Raw genomic sequence first — 14,502 nt, forward strand, 5'->3', positions numbered from 1 at the left:
AGAGGAGGCTGACATTCAGCTGTGCATTAAGCTCTTTCATGAATGATGCTGCTCCCTTAACATACGTGGGAAGCAAGAGGGAAAGAAACAAACTCCTTTGCTTCTGGTTGAATCACAACCAACAGCTCAGCATGCTCCAGGATCAACATGTGTCGTCATTTATCAACCCCAAGAGGGAATCCTGCCCATAGTGCCACCCAGGGCATATGGGTTCCTGGACCCCTAGCCCCAACTGGTGCAAGGATCTGCTTCATAGTTGCATGAGCTTAGCTCTACTGTACCTTTTCCTTCTTACCCTGATATATTGCCAAGAAAAATCATATTCACTCACGGGAAAAGAAGATAAATGCCTCCAGCCCTTCCGTGACACAACTGCTTTGCTGAGTTTTCATGAAAATGACACAGTTCCTTGGTTTTCTGAATAATGTCTTCCTACAAGCAAGTGACCCTTGAGAACAGAGTGTGTGTTCAGGTTAATTGGCAAGGCCTCTCATTACAGGAAGACATACACATCCTGCAGGATGAGGGTACATATGCAGAAGACATTTATATTTCCACATGCCAAAGTTACTCGTTTAAGCCTCCTTAAAGCTTGCAATCCTATCCTGCCAATCTTCTCCAAGTTCCACGACCCCTAACCCCCACAAATGTTATTGGATAAATTATCATAGAATCACAGAATTGTTTGACTTGGAAGGTTGGGAGAGGACCCTCAAAGGCCATTTATCCCAACCCTTTTACAAAGAACAGGGATGTCTACAGCTAGATCAGGTAGCTCAGAGCCCTGTCCATCCTGACCTTGAATGTCTCCAGTGATGGGGCATCCACCACCTCTCTGGGCAACCTGTGCCAGCGCTTCACCACTGTTACTGTAAAACACTTATTCATATACTCCATCTAAATCTTCCCTCCTTTAGTTTGAAACCAGCTTCCCTTGTCCTATGGCAAGTGCCCCTCGCTGCCCTGCTAGTAGCAGGTCCCATATCATCTCTGTTGTCTCTCACTTTCAAAGTCTGAGAATGATGAAGTCCTCTCCTCTCTCTAGACATTCAGCTCAGAGGTCTTTCTCCTAAGCATGAGCTGTGTACTTGGAGCTGGAGAAGGTGAGCTTCCTGGTCTGCTCCTGCAGCTTTGCTCCCACTGCCACAGCTGGATCCTCACTTAGCATCTGTCATCTTCAGACACAGCCCAGTTTGGAGGAGCAGAGAACAACATTCCTACTACCGACACGTTCACACCATGTTGGTCTTTCCTTAAGCGAAAGTCCTGTTTAATGAACTTAATCTCCTTTTATGATGAGATTACCCACCTGGCTGACCAAGGGAAGCCAGTCAATGTAATCCTTCTGGATTTCAGCAAAGCTTTCAATACTGTTTCTTACAGTATTCTGGACAAAATGTACAGCATACAGGTAGACAGGAACATAACGGATAGATGAGCAATTGGCTGACAGGTCGGGCCCAAAGGGTTACATGAGGATAATAAGTGGTCACTGATGAGGTTCTGTAGGGCTCCATTTTAGGGCCAGTTCTCTTTAATGTTTTCATCAATGACTTGGATGCAGGACTTGAAGGCATACCAAGCAAGTTTGCGGATGACACTAAACTGGGAGGAGCTGTTGAATTCCTCAAGGATGGAGAGGCCTTACAGAGAGATCTAGACAAATCAGAGAGCTGGGCAATCACCAGCTGCATGGAGCTTAACAGGAGCGGTGCTGGATTCTGCACCTGAAGAGGGGCTTCAGCCCAGACCACAGGAAAGGGAGGGGGCTTCATTTATTACCCAGGATCTGGACTTCCCAGAGTAGCAAGAGCAAGTCTCTGCTGTTATCGCTCTGCCTGCATTATCAAGGTAACAGACATTTCTCTGCTTCCTTTATATTATATTCAGAACTCAGTCCTCCCACCTCGCTGAGAGAACATCTCTGATCCTCACCCCCTGAGCACTGGGAGCATTCTGCACGTGTGGTGCTGCCAGCTGCATACAAAATCACAGCCCAGCTCCCCTCGGGTCAGCTTGTTGTTGCTACTCACAGATCTGAAGCAAGGGGTAAGAGCTGGTAGCAGCAGTAAAAGGGAACACAGCATGGCCGTGGCAAACTGGGGCTGTCAGATCCAGGTATTCAGCTGAGTACCTGGGTGCCTGCTAGACAGAGAAGCACCATGGAGTTATGGCTGGTGTTTTTAAATGCTACTAGAGAGCACAGGTTTGCTTTCCTTCACATAGGGAGACCTGCAGCGTGTGCTGCATTGCAGACACAGGCTTGCATTGCAGCACCAATACGCCTTGCTCTGTCAAGCGCTTCCTTTTCATTGCTTATGCCAAGTCAGATCCTAAACAGATAAAACACAGTGTTGCTCTGAAAAACAACTCAGGGCTATCAGACTGAGACTGCCCCTCACCATGACCCCTGCTTTGGCCACCTGAATGGCTTTTTAGCAGCTCTGTCCCTCTGCTGCTTCTCTATATCCTTTCCTAAGGGATGCTGTGACAAATACTTTCAACGCATCTGGGAGCCAAAAGGTCAATCAATTTTCCCCATGGAATAGAAGCAATCATCCTCTGATGATGGTGCAGAGCGAGCACTTGGGTGATCCCCTCTGCACTCACTGCCTAAGAGCTGTTCTTTCTACCAAACAAGTTTTTAAACCAGGCATATGCAGAGCACAGGGACTCTGCATGTCCACATCACTTCCCAACATCCTGTTCTTCAGCCTGAAAACATCTGTTGTTCTCTCACCAACAGCATCTGCCCTGTCAAAGGACAGTTCTTCAATACAACAAGCAAGCAGAAAGGATGCCAGCAATGCAATGCAAAGTGACTGTGCCTCCTGCACAGCACAGAACTGCTTCCCAATGGCCAGGGTGAGCCTTCTGTGCTCCAGTTTCTGCCCTTCACCTCTTGCCCTGGCACTAGCACCTGGCATCAGTCACAACATACTTCTGAGCTCTTTCAAACTGGACAACAAAAAGATCTAGTTGTCTAAGTGTGCACTCCTCCAAACAGTCCCCCAGCTGGCTTCTTGTCCCAGTGCCTCTCAGCCTGAATTCATTTGCTCAGAGTCTTGCAAGGTCTTGCTCTCAACTACATTCAGCACCATGCTGGAGAGAGACAGGGTAGATGGAGAAGCCACCGTGGACCATCATCTGTGAAAACAAAGTGCCAGAGGGGCAAGAGTTGAACCGGTAGCACTTTCCTCACTGTAGGTTATTTTCTTGTCAAAGGCCCTGGCACAAAGTTGGATCTGCCCAGTGCTAAGTGCAGTGAGCAGCCCTGACCAGATACAATCATTAGCAAAACAAGCCAAATATAGAAAGGTTAAGTGAACACCGCAGAGTCACCATCACCTCCTGATCAGCATCCTCCAACAGAACTGTGAATGTGGTGCTTAGCTGCATTTAAAATACTTCCAGGGTGGCTTAAGTGAATGGCTCCCCTTCGAGCCATTCTCTGTGAGAAAGTTCAGGGCTAAAAGGACCTTTGGTGTGGGCATCTGGATATCAAGTTCCTGTTAGAGGATTTACTCCTACTAAGGACATCAGAATCTAGCAACCCTTGGGTGCCACAATAAGAACAGCACCAGGACCTCAGTGAAATGCACATCTTTCTCATCACAGTGGTTACAGAAAGGGGGCAGGCTTGTCCTCAGATACATTACTTTGAAGTCTTCATTGGGAGAAAGAGGGGATGGGAGGTTTGTTCATCTCAAGATTAATACAAGCATGGCTTCAACGTAAAACACAGATAGGTCTTTACATCCACCCATCCCTTTATAAACATCCCAATGGTGCACTCGATAAGCAATCTCTGTAAATCAGCTGACAGAGCTGTTGACAGACTGGATGACGCAAAGTTGTGCTCAATCCTCTCATTCCAACCATTCATTTGGGCTTTTCTTCTCTAGAAACATATGGTAACCAAATTATCCTCAAGTATTCCAGCATGCTTTCATATTTAATTGAAATTCATCTGTTCAAAAGTTATTGCTGGGAGAAACACAAATGAAATGACATGAGCCTCAATCCCTTTGAAAAATCACAGCTGCCTCTGCAGCAGAGGCTCAGATGGGTGTTGATAAGCTGAGGAGCAGCTCCCAGAAAGGTGCATAGGGAGGCAAATGTCCCAGATGAAACCAACCCCACCATTGTCACTTCCCTGTTTTTCCTCTGTGTCCTACTGATACCAAGCACGCAGATTCATAGTCCCAACCTGAGCTACGTGGATTCCATTCCTGACTTAAGCCTGAAAGATGGGCTGGTGAGGTTCATTATCCTGTGCTCCTTCCTCCTAGGACTGCCAAGTGTAAGACTAGATCCTTTCTCTACCTCAACCTATTTCAACACCTGCAAAGTACAGGTCACCAACGGGAAAGATAAGGTCACATCCATCTTTCTCCTTTATGGTTTTAAGTCTGTTATGATCACTCTGTCAAAGTGTCAGGCATTCTTCCCTATGTACTACCCTCCAAAAAGCTGAAATGTGGTGATTTCTCTATTCCAGCTGGGAGCCAAAAAAGCATCCTCTTGTTCAGATCCTTCATTAAAGCAAACCCAGCTAAATTAGCTGCCCTGGGGACCAGATGAAGGCCTGGAAGATGTAATAAAGATTAAAAGAAAGAAAAAAAGAAAAAGGACTATTGACATTGGTAAATGTGTCTTAATTAAAAGTTTTGAGAGCACAACTCAAACACACTCCAGTCATCCTCCAAACCCCTGCCTAAGTTAATGAGACAAGTTTTTGTCACAGTCCCCCACTGAACTGCAAAGTGCAAAGAGGGAATCAGGACTGCAGAGGAGAATTGCAGGTTGCAGGGCTAAGTGCTGACTGCATTCATAGGAGCCTGATTCCAGCATGACCCTCACGCAGTATCATTCCAGAGAACCACAGCTGCCCGGGGTCTGCCTTGAATGAGTGAAGCAAGAAGCAGCACTGAGAAAGTCCAAATCATGCACCAAGGGTCATGAAAATTAAACTTCAGATACAGCGCTTTTGCTTCTTTAACAGGAACGGGGGAGGCAACTGCATCTCTGCTTATGAATAATAAAATTAGTGGGCTTTTATTTATCAAAAAAGTCCCTGCAGTTGCACACCATTTCTAACAACCAAGCTCAGCGGCAAGAATGAATACACTGCAAAATCCCTTGCAGAGAAGAGAGCTCTTCAGCCATGCAAGTCTTTTAGATCCATTTAACCCAGCTTAAAGCAGAAAAACCACATGCTCTATCTGGCCTGGGTCAGGGCTAGCTATTTGCTTAAGGCATAGGCTGTGTTTACTGTGGAATAGCTCTGCTGGCACGGTGGCTTACCTTCTGGTGCCCTCTAGTGCCAACAGCTGAGCTGGCCTGACAGCTATAGCCCCCACCGCCATCCCACCGGGCTACAAGCTTCTTGTCACACTCTTTGCTTTTGTTAGGCATCATCATCTCTGCTCTCACCAAACCTGCTCTGCTAGCGCTTTAAGCAAAGAAGAATCTGTACTTTAAAAGAAACCCCCCAAATCCCTGAGCAGACCCATTCCTGCTCCCTGCAAATTAGAAGGCTGTGAGCTCACCAGAAGGCAAAAAAGAGAAGGAAAGGGACAAAAGTCACAGGGGAATCTCAAACTCCTTCCTGGTGCATCATGCAGAAGGGTGGCAAATGGGTCATAGCTACACCCCAGAGATGTGTTGACATCCTGCATCCAAGATCAGGCTACCATGTGAGGTCAGAACGAAAAGAAACAACAAAAACCACAAGCAGTATAATACCTTTCATGCTCTCAACATTTCCCGTGGGCTTTGGGGTCTGATTCAGAAGCTCTGTGCAAGAAGGACTGATGGTAAGTGTGACTCACTACATTTGTCCCAGTCCCTTTCAGTGGCACTTTTCAGCCTGGACTTCAGCTAATCTCTTCCTACTGAGCAATACTAAAATGAGTCTCCTTCATTTTCTTACATGCTGCCCACACTGGCCTGCTTTAGGAATTTCCTCCAGGCAGTAAGGTGGCTTTGCTTAAAGACGCACAGTTCATTGCTGGGGCAAGTAAAAGGCAACAAGCATCTTCCAGCTCACCTGAAACAAGCACACACACATGCAGACTGAGGTCCACCATGCCCTGACCTTTGTGGTGATAGATCATTTTCTGCTCTCCTGAATCTGCCAGCTGGTGATTTTTGCTGTATCCACATCACAGAAAGCAAAACCCATCTTCTGCCACTCTTCCCCACACACAACCACCCATATACAAGTCAAGAACCCCACCCCAAGGGCTCACCGCCCATTTCATAGGGGTTTTGTTTCCCCATGAAACTTAAAACATATGACCGTTACTCTTATTACCCCACAATACATCCCAGAGCACAGAACGGTGTTACATCACATCTGCCCACGTTTCTGCACAGCCCGTTGAGGATCACAAAGCAAAAGTCCCCATCTGAGGTGGGACTTACAGTCACCAAGGCAGAGATGTGCAGTCATCAGCAGCAGACAAAGGCAGACTCAGAGCTGTGATCATTCAGGGTGATTTTTTTTTAGAGTTTAGGATGATTTTTTTTTTCTTCTTCCCTCCCAGCCAATAAAAAGCTGTCACAGAGACACATCTTCCCCTGCAGGAAGCAGGGCGGTCACTGCTCACGTTGGCAGGCTCCTCTTCTGAAGCAGTGGAGATGGCAGCAGACTTCACCCGCAGCTTCGCCACGCTTTGCTGTTTAGTGCTCTGGGGCTTCACCTGCACTTGTGATGGTAAGAGTAGGAAATCATTTGTTTTCCTTGTGCTTCAGGTCCTGTGAGCTTGGCTTTTTCTCTAACTGCTGCCCTCTGACTGCAGCTGAAACTCTACCTGCTTAGAAGACCTTCTCTCCCTGTAGCAAGCCACATTATCCAGGAACATCGTCTAACAATTTCAAAGTCAGCTTATGGTTTTAACTTATTTGTCACTGTTTAAACTCTGTATGACCTTAATTACTAAATCTAAAGACTGTGGGAAACAATTTGTCTGATAAGTACAGATGGGCACTTGAGGCGGTACCGATTAGATGTCTTTAACGTCTCATTATTCCCTATCACTTCTTTCTTTGTTGAGCAAGGAAACACTCTTGATAGCAGCTAGCCTTAAATCTTTGGAATCGAAGCAGCAGAAGTAATGTTTTCTCTCTGAAGGTTTTAGCTCTACTACAGCGTTACTTTGACTCCTACATGCAGAAAGTATGAATGCACTCAGGCCTACAGTTAGCCAGCAGCTTTTTGTTTCAGCTGTGGTTTCCTTTGGGGGTTGCAAAGGCATGCAGGAACTCTGCTGCGTCTTACATGTAAAGATAAAACCCGGCCTTGCTCCCAGTAATGGGGGAAGAGGCTCTGAAAGTACCGCATGGAGTGGAAAGAAAAGAATATCTGTTGCAAGACTGTCCCCATTTGCTACCCTGCAGACTGGGAGGGAACATCCACAGGATTGTTCTCATACTGCATGAACAGGACCTCCAAGTTATTTCTCAATGAGGAAAGCACAGGAGAGATCCTTTGATAAAACACTTGGCTCACTTCTGCAAGAACAGCCCTCTCTTGTTTAATAACAGGCAGCTGCTGGCTAACTCAGGGCAAGAAAAGTCTACCCTACTACTCTCCTATAGAAGTAGGAGGAGGGAAGCTAGATTTTCCCACATCCAAACACAGAAGTACAATGAGGTCTGTAAAACAAGTGCTCTGACCCCAAGCTTCTCCCCACAGGGCAGCAGTAGTTGTTTCCCACCTTGTGAGACCACATCCTCACAGAGCTGTAAGCACCCGGCCAAGTCACACAGTGCTTCTCCTCCCACTCAGGCTGGGACTCCTGTCAGGAAGGTTTGTAGTAAGGAGAACTACAGGTGTCTCATACCAAAGAGCTTCAGGATTTAGTAAAACAAACAAACAAACCAACAAAAACTAGTGATGAAAATTATTCCAAACAGCACAAGTTATTTCAGACCACTGTCTGCACAGTTTTATACTCACTTTACTGCAGTGGGAATCATACTCAATAGAAAATTGGAGGAAGGAGGTGAGATGCCCAGTACCCCTTAGTAAAAGCTGGAGCAAAAATACAGCAGCCTATCATCTGCCTGTGACACATGGTGCAAGTCCTACCAGCCTGCTACGTGCACAGACCATACCAGGTCCAGTTTGACGGACTAAACTCACCTCTCCAGATGTTGCATTTCAGAGTACTTGCCACTATTGAGACTATTCATGTATGGGGCACTGCAGTCATAGGAACAAGGGCACTGTGGACACCAGTTTGATTAATGCGTTTCATTGTTTTCCTACTATACATGCAGTGTGACTTCAGCCGTCCCCACCCTGCCATCCCACACCTAACAGGGACGTTACCATGACTCAAGAGGTACTGAGAGCTATTAAGCCACAGAGACCTTGTGCTAAGACTGAAAGAAACATTATCTCCTCCATCTACAAGGGACAGCATGTGCTGTCAACAGCCCCACCACTGCCACATCTGCCTTTCCAACAGACATAAGGGCATAAATTCAAACAGGGTCCTGGAGAGTAGCCAAGAGCCCAAGTTAGAGACCTGCTCTCAAATGGACAGCTTGTCTCAGTTACTAGCTCAGAAGGCTCAAAAACAGCAGGATCCCATAAGCTATTTAATAGGTATTGCTGGTGCAAGAAAGAGAACTGCGTCTCTGAGGAAGAGGACAAAGCCCAGATCAAGGTCCTGCTCTGCTTTAAGCCTCTTTTTGGTTGGTTCCACCATCTTAGCCCTACAGCAAACTCTGTTTGGGACAAGACAGAGGATAAGATGCCCTGCCTGAGGACTACCTCCAGAACTAGGCTGCAAGGTCATGAGTCTCTATGACCCCAGTACTGGTGGTGGCATGTAACGCTCTATTTTGTTAGTGGTGGGGTTTTTTGTTTTGTTTGTTTTCAAGGAGACTGGCTCACTGGATTGGCTTTGTTCTACTGTGGAGAAAGATAAATTATGTTTCTCAGTAGAAACTGGCTTACATGCACAGGTTATGCTCTGTGGCTCAGCTGTTATTGACATCTAGCCGTGAAAAAAAAAGCTGGAGGTGCCAAAAAGCTTGAGCTTTGCAGAAAATTAGCACAAACTTTGAGTGCAGGTTTGTGTGCACATGCTTGCTGCCTACACACACAGGCAACTCTAAGGGCCACCTCCTGGAGCGGCAGGTCTTTCCATTGGCAGCAGCACAACAACTTGTACATATTCAATATCTCTTCCTCTTGTATTTCAGGAACTGAAAGATATCATCATCTGTATTTCCCTAAAACAAAAACCAGAACATCAAAACTACTGGGAAGTGGAGGGGAAGTATGCTTATGTCTTGGCATGCCAACAAAGAGCAATAGGATTCTGTCAGTCAGTGTTCGATATTTCATCCAAATTACACTATACTCTGAGCAACATGCTCTAGATTTATAGCTAGATTCAAAGGCAGCCTTGCTTTGAGATAGGTGTTCTGCCAGAAACTTCTTAAGTACTTACAGTGTCCAGGCTTCCCTCAGGCAGTCTGAGCTCTGCAACCATTTCATGGGTTGCTTCGCTATTTCGAACGTCTAAAGGAAAATTGCTTTTTAATGGAGATGAGCAGCCTTCCTAAAGCACATCTAGTGGTTGGCAGCCTTGCCTGCAGCACGGAGGTTGGAACTAGATGATCTTTGAGGTCCTTTCTGACCCAAGCCACCCTGTGATGAATCTCTAAAGTGCATGGGACAAGTAAGAAGGCTTAGGATTGGTTCAGAGGCCTGAATAGCCACCTGCTATTTCAGCCACTGCATGTGTTCTATGATGGCACTTTGTGTTTTTCCAGCTACATATGTACCACCACCTCATTCAACTGTGAATCCTGGCTTCCCGGTCCCAATGAATACCAACAATCCTGGCGTTCGCAAGGCAGCTCGCTTTGGGGTTTACCAATACAACAACAGTTCCAATGACTTATTTCTGTTTAAAGAATGGCAAATAAACAAAGCTATGGTGCAGGTAAGAAGAGAACACGTTCCTGGTGGTCCTCCAACCATTCATCTATTGACCCTTTGCTACAGAGCACCTGAGACACAGGAGCCTTGATCAGGACTGCTCTACAATACCCTAACAAAAGCAGCACACATCCCACTATCCCCCTTAACCTCTCCACATGAGGCACTCCCACCTATCCCCCATAAAACATATCTGCAGCACCACACACAACTGACAGACGTAGCACTTGATCCCTAGCCAAAATTTCATTTCAGCATCCCTTTCCCTGACCCCACTTTAAAGGAGGAACCCACTTTCTCTAGATCATCAGAGGTCTGAAATACATGCTCCACGTGGAAATCGGCCGCACAGTGTGTGAGAAGAGGGGACACTCCAACCTGGACAACTGTCACTTCCAGAGGAAGAAAAATCTGCAGCAGGTATGTACTGCATCCTTTGGGGGATACCCAGGAATCACAGGTGATCTTTGGCTGTCTCTAGCTGTGCTGTCACCTTCAAACCAGCTCTGTTATGTTCTAACAGGCATACAAGCCTCCTCTGTGCAGACCCAAATGCTACATCTAGGGATTTCCTGGGAGGAGAAAATCCTTACAGGGTCTTTCTCACTAATACATGGGTACTTGACAAACAGTGTTTTCCCTAGGCTGGGGCAGAGCACAGAAGGATGCTATTCTCTCCTCCCACACCACAGCCCACAATGCTGGGAACACCAGGCAAGCAGCTGAACTTTATCATCCATTCTCTTTCTATCTGCAGGTGCTGAAATGCTATTTTGAGGTCTGGATGACACCTTGGTTGCATAAAGCTGATGTCCCTGTTGCTCTCTGTCACTGACCCAACTTCTGTCATGATCGCGTTGCGATTTTCAGAGGATCTACCACCCATGAGTTTTTCCTTGTCTGCACTTTGAAGCCAAAACTGAGGTGGGGAACAGCTACATAGAGTCACCACAAAACCTCTGTCTCAAAGGTTGATCGTTTCCCTCCCATCTCTAAGGAAGATGCTCAAGATCTGAGTGACAAAGACTTGCCTTTGACTTGAATGTGTTGCTATCCAGCTGTGTATCTCTTTTTCTAAAACTAAACAGCAGATGAGAACATGTTGTCATTTGTTCACCAGAGAGCAATTCACTCTTTATGGCTGAGATTACCAAGCAGTGCAAACAGGCCCAGGAAGGTCTGCTGGACTGCTTTGGTCTATGATGAATCTTTGTACAGCTACAATATAAGAAGCCTAAACCACAGCACACACAACTTCAACACTGTGCAAGGCTTTATAGTGAGACAGTACGTATGGGGATACACATACACACACACACAGTCTTAAGGGTCTTCTGTATTGGATAAAAGCTTAGATACTTTTGCTAGGCATGCATAAGGTAGAATTTTTCTTGCCTCAAGACACAAGTACGTATAGGCCTGTCTTAAGACACAATGACAACTCAGAAATGGCACAGTCTAAATAGAGCTTCTATTTTAATCAAAAGCTCTACTCCGAGAGGGCATCATTGCAAATGCTGAGAAAAATAAACACAGTCACTTCCCAAAGCATATTTTTGCTGAGGTTAAACAATGCAGTTTCATTCGGGTTAATATTCAATATTCAGTTTTTGATTGACTTATATTCAAGTTTAGCAGAATGATGGTCCTACCTACATGTGTGCCTATCTCTCTTCATGCAGATTACCACTTATACTGTACTAAGGCTCTCATTTGGAAAGATTTGGGTAAACGTAACTTAAGATGATAATAAAGCTTGAGCCCACATTCATTCATACTCCTACAAACGGTGAGGGCCCTGACCTAAGCTATAAGGAACACTTTCTTCTGAGAACTGTTGCTTCTCTACTGCTCTGTTGTAACTCCTATTAGCATTAACACATCACTTTCAGCCTTTATAATGACCATTTTGTCAAGAACAGCCAGTGACAGGCCCTAGGCCAAGGTACAAGAACCCCTACACCTGATGGATCTGTTACCAGCATAGCTGAGGTCTCTGCTTGCTTCCACAGCAATCTTTTGCAGGCAGACCGAGTCTCAAGCTCTGCTTCAGAAACATGAGACAAGCAGAATATAGAATCACAGAGTGCCAGGGGTTGGAAGGAACCTCAAAGTCCACCCAGTTCCAGCCCTGACTTCTCTGACTTGTGGGCATAGCTGCCCCCCACCAGCTCAGGCTGCCCAGGGCCCCATTCAACCTGGCCTGGAGCACCTCCAGGGATGGGGCACTCAAGATGACCCAGCAGCAGCAGCTCAAATCCAACATCCAGCACTGGATATTGGCTTTTTTTTTTTTTTTTTTTCACCTTTGGGAGGGGAAGCCTCTTAACTAGGGGAAAAAAAAATAAGTGCTCAGAAGAAACCTCTGGAAGTTCCATTGTTGGATGTGGTGCTACATTAATCCACCACACAAGCCTCCATTGACAGCCTGATACCAAAGACAATGAAGAGACCTAACCACAGATGTCCTAGCAGTCCACGAAGCAGGAAAAAAACAAGCCACAGCAAAGTTTTTAGAGGAAAGAGGAGCCAAAAGAAGTTGCTGTCTGAAACCCAAAGGGATCACAATGGTTTCACTTCTTCCATTTCAGCAGATAACAGTTACCATGAGCACCAATGAAAGGAGCAGAGCAGAAGTCAGATGAGCTCTTAGTACACTCTTGAGCACTTTGCTAGAGGAAGATTTCAGCAACTAAGCAGCCCTCTGTCAAGAGGACACTACTATTACTGACCTAAAGAACTGCAGCAAAGTACCACTGAATCACAATAACACACACAGCAGTTAAGCTGATGCCTCTGCCCAACACACATCATTGCTAGAATTCACACCAAGGTTAACTTGTTCAGCAGTTCGCTCCAAGGAGTTCACACCTTTGCAGAACTTGCTGAGACTCTGACATATTCCAGGCCACAAAAGGCAGTTTAAAAAGAAATATATCCAGTAAAACTTAGACCCTAAGGAGAGAAGGGAAGGTTGTTCCTATCAATCCACCCCCTGGAGAAAAAAAGAACAATCCCAGCAGAGGCATTACTAGCTCCAAGGACAGCCAAAGCCAGTGCTTCAGAGGGGTCTGTTCCTGCCTGTTGGTGGCTGGGGTGTCATGCACACAGTTGCACAGAACAAAGACGAGGTTCAGCTGGCAGCAGCTCAATAAGCAGAGATGGCTTTCTGCGGGCTGGGAGGGAGCTGCTTGCATTTATGTCACTTGATCACTTACTGCTAAACCTTTTCAGTCCCTTCCTCAAACAAAGCAGCAAAATGAGCTGCAGTCCCACATGACTATTCTCTTATTGCACTAGCTTTTCTAAGCAAACTAGATGAGAAAGTCCACACATCAGCATCACAAGACATTCTTGCCCTGCAGAAACACCTGTTCCATCAGCAATGCAAGACAAAGCAATACAAAACATACCTTTAAAATGCACAACTGTGGCGTACTCCAGCTTAGCTCCTTTTCCTTAGGCAGTTCTACTGCAGGGCTTCATACTAAAGCCCTTCAGAAGACTGGGCACCATTTTCCCATTCAATCCCATCAATTTGGAGTGAGATGCAGGAAGCAACCTCAGTATCCTCTCGGAATTATGTAGATAGAATCATAGAATGGCCCAGGTTGTCTTGTTTCAATCCCCTTGCCATGGGCATAGACACCAATGACTAGACAAGGCTGCCCAGAGCCACATCCAGCCTGGGTTAGATAGAATCTGTCCTAACAGTGCTTGGACACTGCTTTAAAGTGTTCTTGCTTCTAGAGAAGTGCAAGCCTCAGCGTTGCAAAGGTGTCATGTTCCTGCACTGATATCATCAAGCACACCATCAGCTCACACTTATGTGAAAGCAAAATGAGCTTGTAAAAGCAGTCTTCTTACTAACACCAAAGGGAGTTCATGCCTGTTGTTACACACGCATTTTACTGCTACTGTATCACGCTGAGAAGGTTGCATTTGAGGAACTACCAGCAATTAAAAGTATCTGAGTTCCCACAAAAATGCTGTTTTTAAGCACTGCTCATGCTGAAGTGAAGACAAAGCTGTGTGTCAGTCTGTTTCACCTAAGCTCTGCAGCTGCATATCACCCTGCTCCTGCTTATCAAGGATGGACTACCAAGATACTGCACTACACCAGGAACGTGACCCAGTACTACTGGTGCTCAGGAAAGGCATTCCTTTGAGTCTCTGAAGACTTTGGGTTTCTTTGGAGGACTGGAGCTATGCAAATCCTGTGTTTAGGGTGTTCAAGAAATACATACTGTTCATGAGAGTCTGCTGGACTTGCAGAGTTCAGAGAGAACTTAAAAGATTGAAGAACGTTCTAGTGAGATTACAGTACTAGGGCTCTAACAGTGGATGTGAAAGAAGAGAAAGGAGAAATGTGAGTGTCTTGAGAGGCTTTCTGTGTCTTAATCCTCTTGAGAATCAGCAGCACATTCTGTTTTCTTTCCCACTTAACAGCTTCAGGAACACAGTCTTAGGAGAGAACAAATCACACCGAAGCTATTACATTTGGCATGCCTAAACATCTGAGGTCTACTCTCCTA

The 14,502-nt window shown here is 45.9% G+C and overlaps 1 protein-coding gene across 1 annotated transcript; it reads left to right on the forward strand.

The window, feature by feature from the left end:
* The first annotated feature begins 3,577 nt into the window (after positions 1 to 3,577).
* On the forward strand, positions 3,578 to 11,488 carry CST7 (cystatin F). The gene is made up of 4 exons (XM_015857097.2): positions 3,578 to 6,721; positions 9,799 to 9,971; positions 10,271 to 10,387; positions 10,725 to 11,488. Exons 1-4 carry the CDS (start codon positions 6,646 to 6,648, stop codon positions 10,800 to 10,802), a joined length of 444 nt encoding a protein of 147 aa, XP_015712583.1. The 5' UTR covers positions 3,578 to 6,645; the 3' UTR covers positions 10,803 to 11,488.
* The last annotated feature ends 3,014 nt before the right edge of the window (positions 11,489 to 14,502 follow it).

Source organism: Coturnix japonica, chromosome 3 (genome assembly GCF_001577835.2).
Source record: "Coturnix japonica isolate 7356 chromosome 3, Coturnix japonica 2.1, whole genome shotgun sequence".
In the NCBI taxonomy this organism is placed as follows: domain Eukaryota; kingdom Metazoa; phylum Chordata; class Aves; order Galliformes; family Phasianidae; genus Coturnix; species Coturnix japonica.